Source organism: Heteronotia binoei, chromosome 11 (assembly GCF_032191835.1).
Source record: "Heteronotia binoei isolate CCM8104 ecotype False Entrance Well chromosome 11, APGP_CSIRO_Hbin_v1, whole genome shotgun sequence".
NCBI lineage: Eukaryota > Metazoa > Chordata > Lepidosauria > Squamata > Gekkonidae > Heteronotia > Heteronotia binoei.
The window spans coordinates 80,711,211-80,730,137 of NC_083233.1; the positions used below are offsets into that span (position 1 = coordinate 80,711,211).

General features: G+C 45.5%; 1 protein-coding gene across 2 annotated transcripts in view; it reads right to left on the minus strand.

Annotated features, from left to right (window-relative positions):
• The window catches only part of NAA25 (N-alpha-acetyltransferase 25, NatB auxiliary subunit), an 89,115-nt gene that overhangs the window by 12,855 nt on the left and 57,333 nt on the right, over window positions 1-18,927 (minus strand). The window contains exons 17-23 of one of the 2 annotated variants that reach the window (XM_060250366.1): window positions 17,010-17,135; window positions 11,339-11,582; window positions 10,161-10,284; window positions 7,971-8,036; window positions 4,890-4,987; window positions 4,665-4,775; window positions 4,354-4,500 (exon numbers count right to left, since the gene is read on the minus strand). In XM_060250366.1, the coding sequence (XP_060106349.1) occupies window positions 4,354-4,500; window positions 4,665-4,775; window positions 4,890-4,987; window positions 7,971-8,036; window positions 10,161-10,284; window positions 11,339-11,582; window positions 17,010-17,135 (916 nt within the window). The remainder of the gene's footprint in view (window positions 1-4,353; window positions 4,501-4,664; window positions 4,776-4,889; window positions 4,988-7,970; window positions 8,037-10,160; window positions 10,285-11,338; window positions 11,583-17,009; window positions 17,136-18,927) is intronic. The other variant, XM_060250367.1, reaches the window with a different exon arrangement.

An 18,927-nucleotide genomic window follows, 5' to 3' on the forward strand; every position in this document is an offset into this window, starting at 1 on the left:
TAATGTTGTTAGCCGCCCTGAGCCTGCTTCGGTGGGGAGGGCGGGATACAAATAAAATGATGTATGTATGTGACATCAAATAAAATAAAATAATCTCCGCTGACCGCCTTCATTAGCCACTCACTCCGGCTACCCTGCAGAGGCAGGTGGGAGGAGACGGCCCCATCCCCCAAAACAAGCTTTACAAAGCTGAGGATTTGTGGGTGTTTGTTTGGTGCCCTCTTGGGGCTGCCTGCTACAAAGCCCTATTCCAAAGCACCATGCAAGTATGTGAGTGCAGAGGTACACACACACAAGCAGAGAGAAATGTAACAGCCAATTCCCGAATTTTCTGTCACGCAAACAAAGGAGCAAAATTTAGGATGCAACTGTGCGGAAAAGAGCCAGCTGGATTAGTAGCAGCTGGGAGAGGGGCTGCGGCTGAACAGCAGAGCACTCGTTTTCAGAAGAAGACGATGACTGCAGATTCGTCTCTGAATCAGCGTCTCAGAGCGGCTCACAATCTCCTTTCCCTTCCTCCCCCACAACAGACACCCCGTGAGGTAGAAGAAGATATTGGATTTATATCCCACCCTCCACTCCGAAGAATCTCAGAGCAGCTCACAATTTCCTTTACCTTCCCCCCCCCCACAACAGACACCCTGTGAGGTAGATGAAGATATTGGATTTATATCCCGCCCTCCACTCCGAAGAGTCTCAGAGCGGCTCACAATCTCCTTTCCCTTCCTCCCCCACAACAGACACCCCGTGAGGTAGAAGAAGATATTGGATTTATATCCCGCCCTCCACTCCGAAGAGTCTCAGAGCGGCTCACAATCTCCTTTATCTCCCTCCCCCACAACAGACACCCTGTGAGGTAGATGAAGATATTGGATTTATATCCCGCCCTCCACTCCAAAGAGTCTCAGAGCGGCTCACAATCTCCCCTGCCCCTAACTCTATCCCTACGATTGGATCTGGAGGTTAATATGGTATCACCTTCCCAATCCATGAAGGCCCCTGAGAAAGTTCTAAAAAAAATCAAGTGGTCCCCGGCCCTAGAAAGGGAGTTTTCTTCCCTCTTTGGCTCTGAAGCGCTATGCAGATTAAGGGATTCAATCATAAATTCCAATTCAGATTATTCAATCCTTTCAGGATTTTCATTATTAATTGATTATTGTAGTGCCAAAGCTAAACCGGTGATCTTGTCTAGGTCTAGTTTCTCCAGCTGGTTCGATACAGATTGTTTAGCTTGGAAACAAGAACTGAGAGCTCATTTTAAAGAGGCTTGTCACTCCAAAGACCAATCAAAAATTAAGGCCTACATTGCTTACAAGACAGCCTACCTGGAGCTTACTACATCCAAAAAGAAAGCTTTCTTTCAGAATAAATGGGACCAACTTTACCACTCGATAAAATCTAACGATAATAAGGCCTTCTGGAGAATCATTTCAGGTAATCTAAAAAACAATTCTGTTACTGACCCAAATATCTCTGAGCAAACATGGGTTGATTACTTCTCTAACATTTTTGCTGCCCCATGTGTATCCCCTCCTATCTTAGCAAACCCCTCAGTTACTGATATGCCGGTCTGGCCTCCAGTAACTCTAGAGGAAATCAGTGAGTTATTGAAGGATTTAAAAGCGGGTAAAGCACCTGGCCCTGATGGCCTTCCCGCTGAGGTATTCACAAAGTTTGCCGATTGGTGGCTCTTGCCCCTTGCAAAATTGTTCTCTTTTATCGATCTGCATGGCTCCATCCCTGACTCTTGGCTTGACTCTATAATTATCCCAATATACAAAAAGGGGGGGTTGGAGTTACCAGAAAACTTCCGCCCCATTAGTTTATTATCTATAGTGGGCAAATTGTATGCAAAACATTTAGAACTCCGATTAACTGACTGGATGCGCCTAGGCAACATCATAGGTCCTGAACAGATTGGCTTCTCCAAAGGCAAATCTGCTATGGATCACTGCTGCACTCTGGCCTTCCTTGCTGAAAAATATATGCATACCGGGTCAAAAAAATTATATGCTGCCTTCATCGATTTGAAGGGTGCTTTTGATTCAATAGATAGAGCCCAACTATGGATCAAGCTAGGTTACCTGGGAATGGACCCTCGTTTGCTGTTTCTCTTGAGGAAACTTCATTCTAATACCTTTTGCCAAGTGAAATTTTCTTCTAGCGGTGACTTGACTAGTAAAATCCCAGTGTTAAAGGGGGTAAAACAAGGTTGTGTGCTGGCCCCACATCTTTTTAATTTATTTTTAACTGACCTGGCACAATTTTTGACCCCCATCAATGGTCATCCGCCTAAACTTGCAGGCCGAGCGGTCCCCTTATTACTTTATGCCGATGACACTACCATCCTCTCTTGTACAAGAGTGGGCCTGCAAAGGTATTTGAACGCCTTTTATGACTACTGTAATTGTAATTCACTTACTATCATTTATACCAAATCTAAAGTAGTTGTCTTTTCAAATTGCTGGGGCCCACAGAGATGGTTTATTGGCAATTCAACAATCGAGCAAACAAAAATTTTTAAATACTTGGGGATCACTTTTAACCACAAGTTAAGCTGGGTTTCACATCGTAACAACACCATCAACTTGGCTAAGTGTTCAGCTGCTCAAATTAAACAGTTTTTCTTTGCAAGGGGCAACCAATTAGTTCCAGCAGCTATTAAAGTATTCAAAGCCAAAACGCTTGCCCAAATCCTCTATGGTATCCCTATATGGATCTCAGCTTTTACCAGGAAAGTGGAGGGCATTCAAGCCTCATTCTTTAGACAAATTCTTGGTTTGCCAAAATGTGTGTCCTACTTTGCTCTCTGCTCTGAAGTGGGTCAGTCTTTGGTGGAGACAAAAGCCTGGATTGCAGTGTTTAAATTCTGGCTCAAAATTCATTTTAGAACAGATCCCAACAGCCTTCTTGATTGTATGAAAAGAGACCCATATATTTCGTCCTGGACAGCAGTGCTTCTGTCTAAACTCAATCAATTGGGGTTAGAGGTAGATGATTTTTCTACCTCTGAAGAGTCATATATCTTCAGATGTATTAAACTGAGACTGTGGGAATTGGAGGAAACGAAATTACGGCCAACTCTCCCTTATACTTGCTCTCCAGCTTCCTTAGGTCTTTATGCTTTTTGTGGCAAAATGCCCAATTATCTATCAGACCTAACCACTCCAAGTCATCGCAGGGCATTTATGTTGGCCAGACTAAACGCGTTTCCCTCCAAAGTTTTACAAGGGAGATATCAGCGAGTCCCTTTAGCCGACAGACTTTGCTCCTGTGGAGCGAATACCCCTGACTCAATCCAGCATATATTGCTTGATTGTTCTTTTTACCATAACCTCCGTAAAGATTTATTTGGCAAGCTTTCTTTTTCTCCAGATTTGTCTATTCTGCCACCCTGTTATTATTTATTGAGTGATACTGAGGGGGTGGTTAGTGAGGCTGTGGCAAAATTTCTGGCTGACATCCTTAAATTTAATTCTGACCATGTTTGAATGTATCTGTAAGCTCGGTTTTATTTTGATTTTATCTCCAATGTTTAAATTTTTATATTCTGTGTATTTTTATCTGAATCTATTATGCCATTAAAGGTTTGGTATGAGGGTATGAGGGAAGGTATATCCTGCCCTCCACTCCGAAGAGTCTCAGAGCGGCTCACAATCTCCTTTCCCTTCCTCCCCCACAACAGACACCCTGTGAGGTGGGTGGGGCTGAGAGGGCTCTCACAGCAGCTGCCCTTTCAAGGACAACCTCTTGCCAGAGCTATGCCAAGGCCATTCCAGCAGGTGCAACTGGAGGAGGGTGGAATCAAACCCAGTTCTCCCAGATAAGAGTCCGCACACAACCACTACACCAAACTGGCTCTCAGGGGTCATTTTGTGGGGGGAAAGGTGCAGGAGCTCAGTAGCATATCTCATTTGCATATGCCCCAGGATCTGTGTGCTCCCCACTGCATGCAGACTCTGCCTGGAGGTTCAGGAGCTGTGTTCCTGTGAGCTCCTGCTGAATTCAAGCCCTGCCTGTTTTGCATGCGGGGATCCCAGACTCAACCCAGTTAAAAGGACCTCGGAGAACTGGTTGGGAGAGATCCTTGCCCTGGGACCCTGAAGAGCCGCTATCAGCATTGAAACAGAAGGGCCAGTTTGTTGGACTGAACGTGAAGACAGTTTCAGATTTTCAACCCCACCCCATGACTGTATTTCATGGTTGCCTCCTAAGAAAATGGCTGCATTCATTCCAGAAACGCTGGGTGGGAGTGAGGCACTTTAAACTTTCCTGAGGAGAAGCACCTGAAACTCCCCCACCCACATAATACCAGTCATAAAGATGCTAGTTTGATGGACGCAAATTTCTTACCGGTGACAGTAAAGTGTCTTCTATGGACAGCTCTTCAAGTTTAAGTGCAGTTAGAGTAACTTCAAGCCCTTTGATGTGGTCAATCACATTGGAAGTGAGCGTCTGAAGCCCAGAAACGTAGTCCTGGAAGCTGGAGAACACTGGGGGCTATTACGAGAGAAAGCAGGGATTTTAAAAGCGGGATGTTTCCCTGTGGCCTTTTCTCTTTGCTGGAAGGCAAATGCATTTTGTCCACTGCTCCCAGAGCAAATATTTCTGTTAAAGGCTCCCACCCTCTTGCACATATGCGCAAGGAGGAAAAGACTACTCACCATGGATGCGATGCTTTCTTTTTTCTTCTTTTTCTTCTTCTGCAAGTTTGATCTGCAAGGCCGGAGGACAGCATCAGAGTAACTACACACCCATAGGACAATAGAGATCGTCTGGAAGGATGGAAAAAAAAAGGAGGCGGCATGAGCATTTTAGGGAAATGGCTGCAGCGCCCGGCCATTTCTGCTCTTCTGCAGTCTTATTACGAAAAGGAGGCCGTTGCTCACCTCAAGGAAGAAGACAAGGTTTTCTAAGATGTTTGGATGGATTGTGAAGCTGCCCTCCGTGACTTCCAATAAGTTGCCTTTGCATTTATTGAACAGATCTTTTAAAAAAAGATATTTTAATTTACTTTTTTAAATTAAGTTTTCGTAAATAAACAATAAAACCCCACAATGTATAGAAAACATGAATAAAGCATATAACAATATTAACAATAAATGAAGTGTAATTAATAGCAATAACAATTAGCGTCCTGTAGATGAGCACGAAAATTTACAACACAACCTAGGCTACAGTTTTGTTGCCCCGCCTCGGCTTGATCCCTGGAGGATGAACATCCTCGGATTCAAACGGCAGCCCCTCTGCCTCCACTCCCATTGTCTTTGAAGCGCTCCTTTATCAGATTTACAAGGGGGAGTGTTAATGGCTTGGTCTGTGTTCCTTTTTGTCCAGTGCGGTATTAGATTCTCTCTTTCATGTTTTCAAAGCGTTCCTCTTAAATTAGCTACCATTTTTAGACGCAGGCACTGCAAAAGAAGCCGCTGACAATGGACAAATCCAAACAGCTCACTCTCTTTGGGAAATTCTTAAAAGGAAGAGGGTGGAAGCTGCATACTTCTGAACTGGCCTGGGTCAACCTGCAACATGCCTCTTCCAAATTTATCTGGGGAGCATCTAGAGAGGACCAAAGCAGTTAACACAGCCCAACAGCTTAGAATCAGCAGGAGGGCTAAAAAAAAAAAATTTACTGTAATAATTTCATCAAGCTGACTGGGAGAAAGGGGGGGGGGCTTATAAATATTTTTAAATGAAACCAACAAATGCTTGCCGGAGTAGAGTAAAAATTAACCCCACGGGCAATCAGATAAAGGCCCTGCTAGATTTATAAAAGTAGGCACGAAGTGAAGGGGTAAAGAAAATGGAAAATTGCGCCCCCCCCCAACACCAGTACTAGAACTGGCATTACCTAATGACTCAATAGAGCAAAGCAGAGTCAAGGTGATTTGTTCTGCAGGTTGCCCACCAGCTCTAATGACTCAATAGAACAAAGCAGAGTCAAGGTGCTTTGTTCTGCAGGTTGCCCACCTGGCTCTAATGACTCAATAGAGCAAAGCAGAGTCAAGGTGCTTTGTTCTGCAGGTTGCCCACCTGGCTCTAATGACTCAATAGAGCAAAGCAGAGTCAAGGTGCTTTGTTCTGCAGGTTGCCCACCTGGCTCTAATGACTCAATGGAAGTAACAGATTGAGCCCAAAAAAGAGCCGGCCTCTCACAACGCAAATTAATTGTGCAATGAGGCCCCCTGGCGGACACGGCCAGCATGCCTTCTAGCTTTGCCTGAGCTGAGACGCTGCTGCAATGGCTGCCCAAGCAAAAAGCTGGTAAAAGGGTTGAAAAGGGAAAAGAAATTGAGAAGTGCAAGTGAAAAATGCGCAGATCTCCAAAGAACCCCCTACGCCCGGATTAGGGCTGCCTCCTCCCACTGGAAGGGACCGACCGGAGATGTAAAGCTCATTCGTTATGAGGACTAAATCTGACATAAATGACGCGTCAGGCCAGGCCGTGTGCGTTCATATTTAAGATAAGGTAGCAGAGATGTAGACTTTATAAAGAGAGATCCAAGTGGGCAGCTGTGTTGGTTTGAAGCAGTAAAACAAAGTAGGAGTCAAGTCCACCTTTAAGACCAACAAAGTTTTATTCAGAATGTAAGCTTTCATGTGCTCCAAGCACACTTCATCAGACAAAGAATCATTCTTCGTCTGATGAAGTAAGTTTGGAGCACACGAATAAAACGTTCTGAATAAAACTTTGTTGGTCTTAAAGGTGCACTCGACAGACTTTATAAAGGACACATACAAACACAAAGTTTTTTTTAAAAAACTTAAAACATGCTTAGAACATTAGCACTCACTGGTCTTAAAGGTGCTTTCTTTGTCTCTCTCCTGTGTGATCCAGGGAACTGGGCAAAGGAAGCTCTGGCTGTTTCCTTCCTTTCCCAGGGAACCAGGAAGGGGAGGAGCCTCAGCCAATAGAAGGGAGAGAGGCTTGGCTCAGTAGCTCTGCTGTGCAACTGAGAGCGCCTGGCAAAGCAAGCTCTGTCTTCCCCCCTTCCTCTCCAAGGGAGGAGTCTCAGCCAATGAAGAAAATAAAGGTTCTGCTCTATAGCTCCTGTGCAATTGAGCTAGCCCAGCAAAGTAAGCTGTGATGCAGAAAGGAGCAAGAGAGAGGGAGAAGGAAGCAGATGGCAGCCAGTTGCTGGCGGGGCCTGATAGGAGCCCTGCAGGGGCCTGATTCAGCCCCTGGGCTGCATGCTTGACACCCACAGGATAGACTTTCTTAGCAACCTTCTGCCACTGTGAGAAGCTAGTCCTCAGCACAGTGATGGCCCCTCCCCAGGTGCGGAGAATACATTCACGGAGACCAGGCAATGGCGAAAGGAAGTTCAGAGCGACACGCTCCAGAGGAATCACCCTATTAATCAGAATGGCTTAAGTGAGCAAGGATCTTGTGTCAACTTAAAAGGCTAACATACTTATTGCGGCAGAAACTTGTGTGAGTCTGCTTCGTCAGTTGCATGAGCGCATGTAAATGAAGTTAGTCTTTTAACTGTCATGGGACTCTTCCCATGTTCAGAGGAAACCTGCCGCTGGATACCAGTTATAAGTCTGTGTGTTGCAGCATGCAATGTTTGGCGAAGCCTGATGCACACAAGCCGGTGTACTTTCCAGATGCATACAGTCAGCCACTGTGGCAAACAGGATAACGGACTTGATGGATGCCGGGTCTGATCCAGTTGGGTTTTCCTTATGTTTTAACAGGACAATGTTTGAGTCCAGTGGCACCTTTAAGACCATAAGCCTTTGTGGAATTAAACTTTGCTGGTCTTAAAGGTGCCGCTGACTCAGAACTTTGTTCTGCTGCTTCAGACCAACACGGCCACTCGCCTGAATCTATCTTATGCTTTAATGTCACTGTATTTAAAAAAAAAAAACCGCCTAGCTCCTTGAGGTTATAAGCAGTTAATCAACCTAGCTGGGTGTTGGCAGGCTCATAACATTATACGGTCTTGTTTCCAAGGCTGATTTACCTGTTAGCTGCTGAAGCAACAATTTAAAGCTGTTCCCTATTCTCTCTTGAATTACTGTTGAATCTTCTGGAAATAAAGAAACCCTGTCACTTATTCCAATATGCAATGGCAGCATTTAAAACACACACGTGCACACAAATCGACAGGAATTTAGGACAAGAGAAACATGCAACGGTTACGAAACCAGAACACCATCGCAATCAAGAAATGCACGCTTGAAGTACCAAAGATCTCCTCTTTATTAAGCAAGCAGTTAACAGCTGCTGCCACACAAAAAACCGTGGCCATGGATACGGAGCAAGGATTGGCCCTCCCTGCGATCCACAAGGCAGCCTATTGGCCTATGAGGTCACAACTTCCATTTACTAAAAGGTCTACTCTTCTGGATTCCAAAGATAAACCCGATCAATAGGCAAAATGATCCTTCTCATATCTTAAGCTCACATCACGAATCTCTGAGGATACAATCCCCCTCATTAGTATTGTACCAGGGGTTCCCACCGACTCCTCAACTTTTTCAAACCCGGGGGCACCTCTGGAATTTTGACACAGGGTGGTGGGTGCAACTGTAGGGACTGAAACCAGTCACAAAATTGTCAGGGAGTGAGACTATGCATACCTCTATTAGTAACCCATTTCAAACAGAAGCTGTGTTTAATGAACATACCAAAGGCCAATCAAAGTCAGTATTGTCTACTCAGACTGGTAGCGGCTCTCCAGGGTCTCAAGCTGAGGTTTTTCATGCCTCTTTGCCTGGACCCTTTTTAGTTGGAGATGCCGGGGATTGAACCTGGAAACCTCCGCTTACCAAGCAGATGCTCTACCCCTGAGCCATGATCCCTCCTATACATATGAACATATGAAGCTGCCTTCTACTGAATCAGACCCCCTTGGTCCATCAAAGTCAGTATTGTCTACTCAGACTGGCAGCGGCTCTCCAGGGTCTCAAGCTGAGGTTTTTCACGCCTCTTTGCCTGGACCCTTTTTAGTTGGAGATGCCGGGGATTGAACCTGGAAACCTCCGCTTACCAAGCAGATGCTCTACCCCTGAGCCATGATCCCTCCTATACATATGAACATATGAAGCTGCCTTCTACTGAATCAGACCCTCCTGGGTCCATCAAAGTCAGTATTGTCTTCTCAGACTGGCAGCGGCTCTCCAGGGTCTCAAGCTGAGGTTTTTCACACCTATTTGCCTGGACCCTTTTTTGGAGATGCCGGGGATTGAACCTGGGACCTTCTGCTTACCAAGCAGATGCTCTATCACTGAGCCACCATCCATCCCTAAAGTCAGTATTGTCAACTCAGACTGGCAGCGGCTCTCCAGGGTCTCCAGCTGAGCTTTTTCACGCCTGTTTGCCTGGACCCTTTTTGGTTGGAGATGCCGGGGATTGAACCTGGGACCTTCTGCTTACCAAGCAGATGCTCTATCACTGAGCCACCGTCCCTCCCTACGGGATGCCTCCCCATGGGATGCCTTTTGCATTCTAATGATATTGTTTTTACTGAATTGAATTGTTATTTAGATTGATTGCTCTTATATGTTTATTTTATGGTGTGATCTGCCCCGAGCCCGCACATGGGGATGGCGGAATATAAATTTGAATAATAAATAAATTAAATTAAAAATAAAATAATATACACCGTCACACAGTGAAGATCCCTGTACTGTGTGGGCAACTGTTTCTGAAGCAGCTTTCTGAAACTCTGCACACCCAATCAGATTTGCAATAGCTAATCAGAAGCCCTGCTGGGCAAAAGCCCCACCTGGCCCAGGTGACTTCCTAAAAGCACTTGCTGGGCACCTGGGGAGTCCTGGATTGTACACAAGAAGATGAAGATGATATTGGATTTATATCCCGCCCTCCACTCCGAAGAGTCTCAGAGCGGCTCACAATCTCCTTTACCTTCCTCCCCCACAACAGACACCCTGTGAGGTGGGTGGGGCTGGAGAGGGCTCTCACAGCAGCTGCCCTTTCAAGGACAACCTCTGCCAGAGCTCTGGCTGACCCAAGGCCATGCTAGCAGGTGCAAGTGGAGGAGTGGGGAATCAAACCTGGTTCTCCCAGATAAGAGTCCGCACACTTAACCACTACACCAAACTTGTACAAACATCCCATGACCAAACAGCACCTGCAGAATGTCTCCTTCCAACCTCAGTTCACCTGGCTTTTCCCCCCAGGGACTTACCTAAACCATTGGTATCAAGTTCATAGATTTCACTAACAAGGTAAAACAAAGTGGTCTGACATTGGTGGCTTCCACTGCTGAAAAAGCCGGCCATTCGGGAAGGAGGGGGGCCAAGGACTGGATACTAGGGAAAGACAAAGAGGGGGGGAGACGTTAGAAAGCACAACCCTCTCGAGTGGGAGACAAGCAGCTACATTTCCAGATTGACAGAGACGTGACGAGACAGCTTTCCAATTAGGCTCCTGCGACGAATGTCAGGAGATGTATCTCCGTTCTGTGCCTACAGGCACAATCACAAGCTACTGAACATATCCAGGGACTCAAGTCAAGTTTAATACGGTCAGAGACCCATCCAGAAAGGAAGAAAATAAATAACAAGTGACATTAGAAAAAAAAAACAAGGTATACAATTAAGCTGGGTACAATAGCAAGCTGGGTACGAGGCAGTTGGCCCCTTTCCTGGAGCATGACGATCTGGCAACGGTGATCCACGCAACGGTCACCTCAAGGTTGGACTACTGTAATGCCCTCTACATGGGGCTGCCCCTGTGCCGAACCTGGAAGTTGCAGCTAGTGCAGAATGCTGCTGCATGGCTTCTATTAGGGCTTCCTAGATGGGAGCACATCCAGCCGGGGCTCCGGGGACTGCACTTGCTGCCAATAATATACCGAGTTCGGTACAAGGTGCTGGTTATTACCTTTAAAGCCCTATATGGCCTAGGACCAGCCTACCTTAGGGACCGTCTCTCCCCACATGTTCCCCAGAGAGTGCTGAGATCGAGTTCTCAAAACCTGTTTGCAATCCCCGGGCCAAAGGAGGCCTGACTTAAGTCAGCCAGAGATGGGGCCTTTTCAATCACAGCCCCTTGCTGGTGGAACCAGCTACCGGAAGAGGTGAGGGCCCTGCGGGACCTTGGGCAGTTCCGCAGGGCCTGTAAGACAGTCCTCTTCCGGTTGGCATACAACTGATCGGTACTTGAAAATTTCCAATAGAAGGCTGTAGTATGGTACTTGGTAAATGGCTCTGTTTTTACTGGTTTATTGTTTAAATGTTGTAAATTGATGTATTTTAAAACTTAATCCTATGTTAGAACTTCTGTGTTGTGAGCCGCCCTGAGCCGCTTTGGTGGGAAGGGCGGGATATAAACTAAATAAAATGAAATGAAATATAGCAGTACCCGAATCTTCTGCTCCAGAAACCGCTTCCCAGAATTCACAGCCGCATCTAGCTGTTGCAGGAGACCCCGTATCGTGTCAATCTTGGAGGAAACGCCATTCTCTGTGGTCTTCTCAGAGTTCTTTGGGTGAGCATTGTGGCCGAGAGCTGGCAGCCCGCTTACTAGCCTTAAAGTCAAAGACCGGATCTGCAACCAGATGGTCTCCTCCTCCAGGGAGAGTTTTCGATGCTCTTCAGAAATGCCCCTGCAAACAGACCAGAAGTCATATCAAAAGCACATCACAAGACGCTCAGGTCTATTTGTTCATTTCCCTCTCAAAGTGGGAGGGGGCAACATGGAATCCATGGTGTCAGTTACTAGGATGTGCTGTCTCTTAAGAACATAACATAACAGAAGCCATGTTGGATCAGGCCAATAGCCCATCCAGTTCAATACTCTGTGTCACACAGTGGCCAATACACACACACACATATATATACACACTATGGCTAATGCCACTGATGGACCTCTGCTCCATATTTTTATCAAATCCCCTCTTGAAGGTGGCTATGCTTGTAGCCGCCACCACCTCCTGTGGCAGTGAATTCCACATGTTAATCACCCTTTGGGTGAAGAACTACTTCCTTTTATCTGTTTTAACCCAACTGCTCAGCAATTTCATTGAATGCCCACGAGTTCTTGTATTGTGAGAAAGGGAGAAAAGGACTTCTTTCTCTACTTTCTCCATCCCATGCCTAATCTTGTAAACCTCTATCATGTCACCCTGCAGTCGACGTTTCTCCAAGCTAAAGAGCCCCAAGCGTTTTAACCTTTCTTCACAGGGAAAGTGTTCCAAACCTTTAATCATTCTAGTTGCCCTTTTCTGGACTTTTTCCAATGCTATAATATCCTTTCAGAGGTGCGGTGACCAGAATTGCACACAGTATTCCAAATGAGACCGCACCATTGATTTATACAGGGGCATTATGATACTGGCTGATTTGTTTTCAATTGCCTTCCTAATAATTCCCAGCATGGCGTTGGCCTTTTTTATTGCAATCGTACACTGTCTTGACATTTTCAGTGAGTTATCTACCATGACCCCAAGATCTCTCTCTTGGTCAATCTCTGCCAGTTCACAACCCATCAACTTGTATTTGTAGCTGGGATTCTTGGCCCCAATGTGCATTAGTTTGCACTTGGCCACATTGAACCTCATCTGCCACGTTGACGCCCACTCACCCAGCCTCAACAGATCCCTTTGCAGATCCTCACAAACCTCTCTGGTTCTCACCACCCTGAACAATTTAGCGTCATCTGCAAACTTGGCCACTTCACTGCTTACTCCCAACTCCAAATCATTAATGAACAAGTTAAAGAGCATGGGACCCAGTACTGAGGCCTGTGGCACCCCACTGCTTACCATCCTCCACTGTGAAGACTGCCCATTTATACTCACTCTCTGCTTCCTATTAATTAGCCAGTTTTTGATCCACAACAGGACCTGTCCTTTTACTCCATGACTCTCGAGCTTACTAAGGAGCCTTTGATGAGGAACTTTATCAAAAGCTTTCTGGAAATCAAGGTAAACAACATCTATTGGGTCTCCTTTGTCCACATGTTTGTTCACCCCCTCAAAGAAATGTAACAGGTTAGTGAGGCAAGATCTTCCCTTACAGAACCCATGCTGAGTCTTCCTCAATAACTTGTGTTATACAATATGCCTACTCATTCTGTCCTTGATAATGCTTTCTACCAACTTTCCCAATATTGAAGTCAGACTGACTGGTCTGTAATTTCCCGGATCGCCTCTGGAACCCTTTTTAAAGATGGGGGTGACATTTGCTACTTTCCAGTCCTCAGGAACGGAGGCAGATTTCAATGAAAGTTTACATATTTTTGTCAGGAGATCCAGAAGCTTACCTTTGAGTTCTTTCAGAACTCTTGGATGTATGCCATCCGGACCTGGCGACTTATTAGTTTTTAATTCACCAATCAGTTGTAGGACCTCCTCTCTTGTCATCTCAATCTGACTCAGGTCTTTCAACACCCCTTCCAAAATTAGTGGTTCTGCAGTGGGAAAACACTTCTCATTTTCCACAGTGAAGACTGAGGCAAAAAATGCATTCAGCTTCTCAGCCATTTCCCTATCCTCCTTCAGTAATCCTTTTATCCCTTGGTCATCCAAGGGCCCCACTGGCTCCCTGGCTGGTTTCCTGCTTCTAAAATATGTGAAGAAATTTTTATTGTTGTCTTTTATGTTTTTTGCAATATTTTTGCTCCTCATAGTCCCTTTTTGCCTGCCTGATCACAGTCTTGCATTTGATTTGCCACAGCCTGTGTTCCCTTTTATTAATCTCACTTGGACTAGCTTTCCACTGCTTAAAGGAGTCCTTCTTACCTTTTACAGCTTTCATTACTTTGTTTGTTAACCATGTAGGCCTTCTGTTTGTGCCTTTCTTAACTTGTGGTATATATTTTATCTGAGCTTCTAGGATTGTAGTTTTAAATAGCTTCCAAGCTTCCCCAAGGGTTTTGACTGTATTTACCTTTCCTTTCAGCTTCCTCTTCACATGCCTCATCTCAGAGAATTTACCCCTTTTAAAGTTAAACGTGGTTGTGCTGGTCTTTTGGGGCAACTCCCTATTTATACAAATGATGAAATCAATAACGTTATGGTTACTGCTCCCAAGTGGCGCAATCACTTTTACATCTCTCACCAAGTCTTGGGCATTACTTAGGACCAAATCCAGGATCGCCCCACCCCTGGTAGGTTCTGTGACCATCTGCTCCATAGCACAGTCATTGAGAGCATCTAGAAACTCAATCTCTTTCTCTCAACCTGAACACAGATTGATTGCATCAATATGTAGTTAAAAAATCACTTATTACAACAGTTTTTACTTTTAGCCGCTATCTTTAATCCTTCCATCATATTATAATCATCCTCTATCTTCTGATTTGGTGGGTGATAACAAACTCCCATAGTTAAATTTCTTTTTGGGCCCTCTATTTCGAAACAAAGCATTTCTAGGAGGGAATCTAATTCTTTGACCTCAGTCTTACTGGACTGTATACCCTCTCTGACATACAGAGCCACCCCACCTCCAACCCTTCCCTCCCTATCCTTCCGATATAACTTATATCCAGAAATCACCATGTCCCACTGATTCTCCTCATTCCACCAAGTTTCTGAAATTCCCACAATGTCTATGTTTTCCCCCAACACTAAACATTCCAACTCACCAATTTTATTTCGAACACTTCTAGTGTTTGTATACAAACATCTATAATTTTCCAGGCAAGCTAGGCCCGCAACCTTCCTCCTGCTGCCTCGAGACTTTGGCAGACACTCCATACTGTTTGTCACCATCTCAGTGGACAACTCTGATCCATTACCCGGTAGAAAAGTAACAGCTAACCCTTCATCTCTTTGAGATGAGTCCTCCCGAACCAGAGACATTTCATCTCCTGTCGGCTTTTCCCCAAGATTTAGTTTAAAAACTGCTCTGCCACCTTTTTGATTTTAAGCGCCAGCAGCTTGGTTCCATCTGGGGACAAGTGGAGACCGTCTCTTTTGTACAGCTCCCGCTTGTTCACGAAAGCATCCCAGTGCCTAACAAACTTAAACCCTTCCTCCCTACACCATCGTCTCATCCACACATCGAGACTTCTAATTTGTGCCTGTCTCTCCAGCACTTCTGAGAAGGCTACCATGGAGGTCCTGGCCTTAAGTCTCCTGCTTAGCAGCCTAAATTTTTCCTCCAGGACCTCACGACTGCATTTCCCCACATTGTTGGTGCCAACATGCACCACGACCACTGACTCCTCCCCAGCACTGTCTATCAGCCTATCTACAACACGCGTAATGTCCACTACCTTCGCACCAGGCAGGCAAGTCACCATACGGTCAGTATGCGGTTTCGCCACCCAGCTGTCTACTTGCCTAAGGATCGAATCACCAACTACCAAGACCCCCTCCCCTCTCCCTGCCCAGGGATCGTTCCTTGGCGCAAAAGGATACCCACTCACCAACTGAAGAAGAGGTCCCTTCTGAGGGCACATTCCCCTTAGCCTCAGCACGGTGCCCTGTTCCCTTTCGACCCTCATGCTCCTTGGCAGCAATGTGGCTGCTATGTTCAGAGTGGGGCTCATTTAATACGTCCCCGAGAGTTTTCTCCGAGTGCCTAACTGACTGTCTCTGCTTCTCCAGGTCAGTCACCTTGGCCTCAAGGATACGAACTCGTTCCCTCAGGACCAGGAGCTCCTTGCATCGAGAACACACCCAAGACTTCTGTCCTGTAGGCAGACAGTCGTACATGTGACACTCAGTGCAAAACACTGGAAAGCCCCCACCCCCCTGCTGGCATTCTACCTTCATGATAGCTTTTTAAAAATATACAGTCCCCTTTTAAATCCTGTTTGTTTATGTGGTTCTCCTTCTGGAGGATCTACTTACCTTATTGGGAACACAAGGAAAATAGGGATCTGGGTTCCTGGTCCTTACCCCCAGGCCAAGAGCCCTTTAGCTCGCACCAAAGGCTCAGCTTAATAATGCAAAGAGGGTGGGGCCTCAGTCTGCCCCAGGAACACAGGCACTCCTAATCAATCAGCAACAATCACCTTTAGCTCACTCAAACCAAACAAACAGCAGTTCCCAAGCAACCACAAACTCAGAATTTTCAGCAATCACACAGTCACACAAACTCAGAAATTCTCAGCAACTCCCCCAGCTGTTTAGAAAGCCAAATTTCAACCTTATAGCACTTTTTATCTGCTCTCTCTCAGAGCTTTCTGAAACGTGCTCAGCCTCTGGCAAGGCGTAGCTTAATAATGCCACACAAATACGTGTGTGTGGGGGGCAGAGTCTGTCTAAATAGCAGCTTGCAATACATTGCAATAAATTGTTGATTAAAAATGTCTGACTGCTTTTGCAAACCGAGGATGATCTACGGAATGGCCTTCTTATCATCAGTTTGATGAAGTGGATGAGTGCATGGACTCTTATCTGGGAGAACCAGGTTTGATTTCCCACCGCTCCACATGCAGCTGCTGGTGTAACCTTGGGTCAGTCACTGCTCTTGAAGGGTGGAGTATAAATTCAATTTCTTCATCTTCATGGTGTTCTGTCTACGCTTTAATATTCCATAGTCCATATACACAGAGAGACTTTCGACAAAACATTAGGAAGAACTTCCTGACAGAGTGGAACAGGCTTCCTCAGGACATGGTGGGCTCTCCTTCCTTGGAGGTTTTTAAGCAGAGGCTAGATGGCCACCTGACAGCAATGCTGATTCTGTGAATTTATACAGATCATAAGGAGGGCAGGGAGAGATCCAAAGTTTTATTCTGGGTATAAGCTTTTGTGTATCTGAAGTGTGCCCGTGAAAGCTTACACCCAGAATAAAACTTGGTTGGTCTTAAAGGTGCCCCTCGACTCAAACTTTGTTCTTCTGCTTCAGACCAACATGGCTACTCACCTGGATCTGCCTACTTCCTGTTTAACCAATTTTTTAATCTACAAGAGGACCTTGTCTTCTTACCCCGTGGCACCTCCTAGCCTTTGAGAAATGACTCAGGAAAAATTTTTTACGGCCGACAGTGTGGGTTATGAAAACCCTTGTTACAACAAATATAAGAAGGCCCAAAATTCCTGCTATTCTTACAGCATCAGGCAACCCTCCGTTTTCACCTGTCTTTTGGGTCCCAGTTGAATAAGACGGTTAGGTCTCTGTTATCCCGCAGGTCATTCCAGGGAATGTCATCTTCTTCTGGAGTCAGACTCATGGACTTTATACTTTCTTCCAAACTCATCGTTCTAGTTCATGGGAAGAAAAACAGATCTTCTGAGTGGGGAGTTTAAGAAAGACCTTAGGAAGCAATCCTCCTATCACAGAAATGATTAATCACAGACGCAAGAGAGAGAACTCCCCCCCGACATTTGAAGCAGAGTTTAGAAAAATACACTGGCATGGAAGGGATAACAAGCCTCCACGGAGGAGAGCCAGTTTGGTGTAGTGGTTAAGTGCATGGACTCTTATCTGGGAGAACCGGGTTTGATTCCCCACTCCTCCACTTGCACCTGCTGGAATGGCTTGGGTCAGCCATAGCTCTGGCAGAGGTTGTCCTTGAAAGGACAGCTGCTGGGAGAGCCCTCTCCAGCCCCACCCACCTCACAGGGTGTCTGTTGTGGGGGAGGAAGGTAAAGGAGATTGTGAGCCGCTCTGAGACTCTTCGGAGTGGAGGGCGGGATATAAATCCAATATCTTCATCTACCTCACAGGGTGTCTGTTGTGGGGGAGCAAGGTAAAGGAGATTGTGAGCCGCTCTGAGACTCTTCGGAGTGGAGGGCGGGATATAAATCCAATATCTTCTTCTTCTTATCTTCTTTGTAGCAGGAACTCCTTTGCATATTAGGCCACACACCCCTGATGTAGCCGGTCCTGCAAGAGCTTACTGTAGGCCCTGTCCTAAGAGCCCTGTAAGCTCTTGGAGGATTGGCTACATCAGGAGGATGTGGCCTAATATGCAAAGGTATTCCTGTCACAAAAAAAGCAAGCCAAGAGCCTGCTTCAGCGCTTTAGGATGGAAGACACCACAAAACGCTGGTCAGAATTCTTGACAATATGGGGAAACGTATTTGAGTTGACCGTGGCGATAGCTAGCGGTGTGATCTGTGTAAATTTAACCTAAATTTTGCCTAGAAAAATGACATTCTGGAACCTGCACAAATTATGAGAACAAACACATTTGCATGCCTGGACTTAATTATAATTTTTCTAGTAGCCAAAGGAAAAAAAAGAGAGAGCTAAACAGACAAACAGCAGACATCCTGGTTAACTTTCCTGCACTTTTCTTGGGACTGTACCAGGTACATCTTTTCAAACTTATCTTTGTAGCAAGTAAGTTTAAGAACTTTCTTTCCTCCCTTAAATGGAAGTAGTGATTTACAGGGTGCTGTGTTCTGGTCCCAGTGCCAAATTTCACAACTGTACAGTAAACTGTGGAAGACAGAATACTGTCTGCGCAGCCTAGACAAAAGGTCCCTGACTTTTTTCAGCCAGCCTCTGGAATTGGAGGCTTTCTGGAGAGTCCAGCGCAAGTTTCCAGTTTTCCCTAATTAATAGATGAGACAAAATTCTGCATATTTGCACAAGCACCTTTTTGGACTGGATGAGTTCTTTATTGTACATAACAACTGAATATTGTATGGAAGGACTTTGTGAATCGTTTATGGAATTGCACGCATACATCTTTAAGAAATCTCTAAGAAGTCTTTAGTAATTCAACCACGGTTTGTATTTGTGTTTTTGAAGCCTTTGGAATTCAGGCACGGTGCGGTAGGCACAGCTGCACAACGGCTGTTGCAAGAGGTGTAGCTGGCCCCAAAATAGCTGCCATACCTTACCTTCAGTCACACAGTGAAGATCCTTGTGCTATGGTGGGAACTACTTCCAAAACAATTTTAAAAAAAAAAAAAACGCACAACAAACCAGATCCCTTAATGGGCACTCAGAAGCCCTGGTGTGCAAAGGCCCCACCTCGTCCCAGCTACTTTCTAAAAACACTTGGTAGGTACCAGGAAAAGTGTTGGGAGTGCTGTGGTTTCC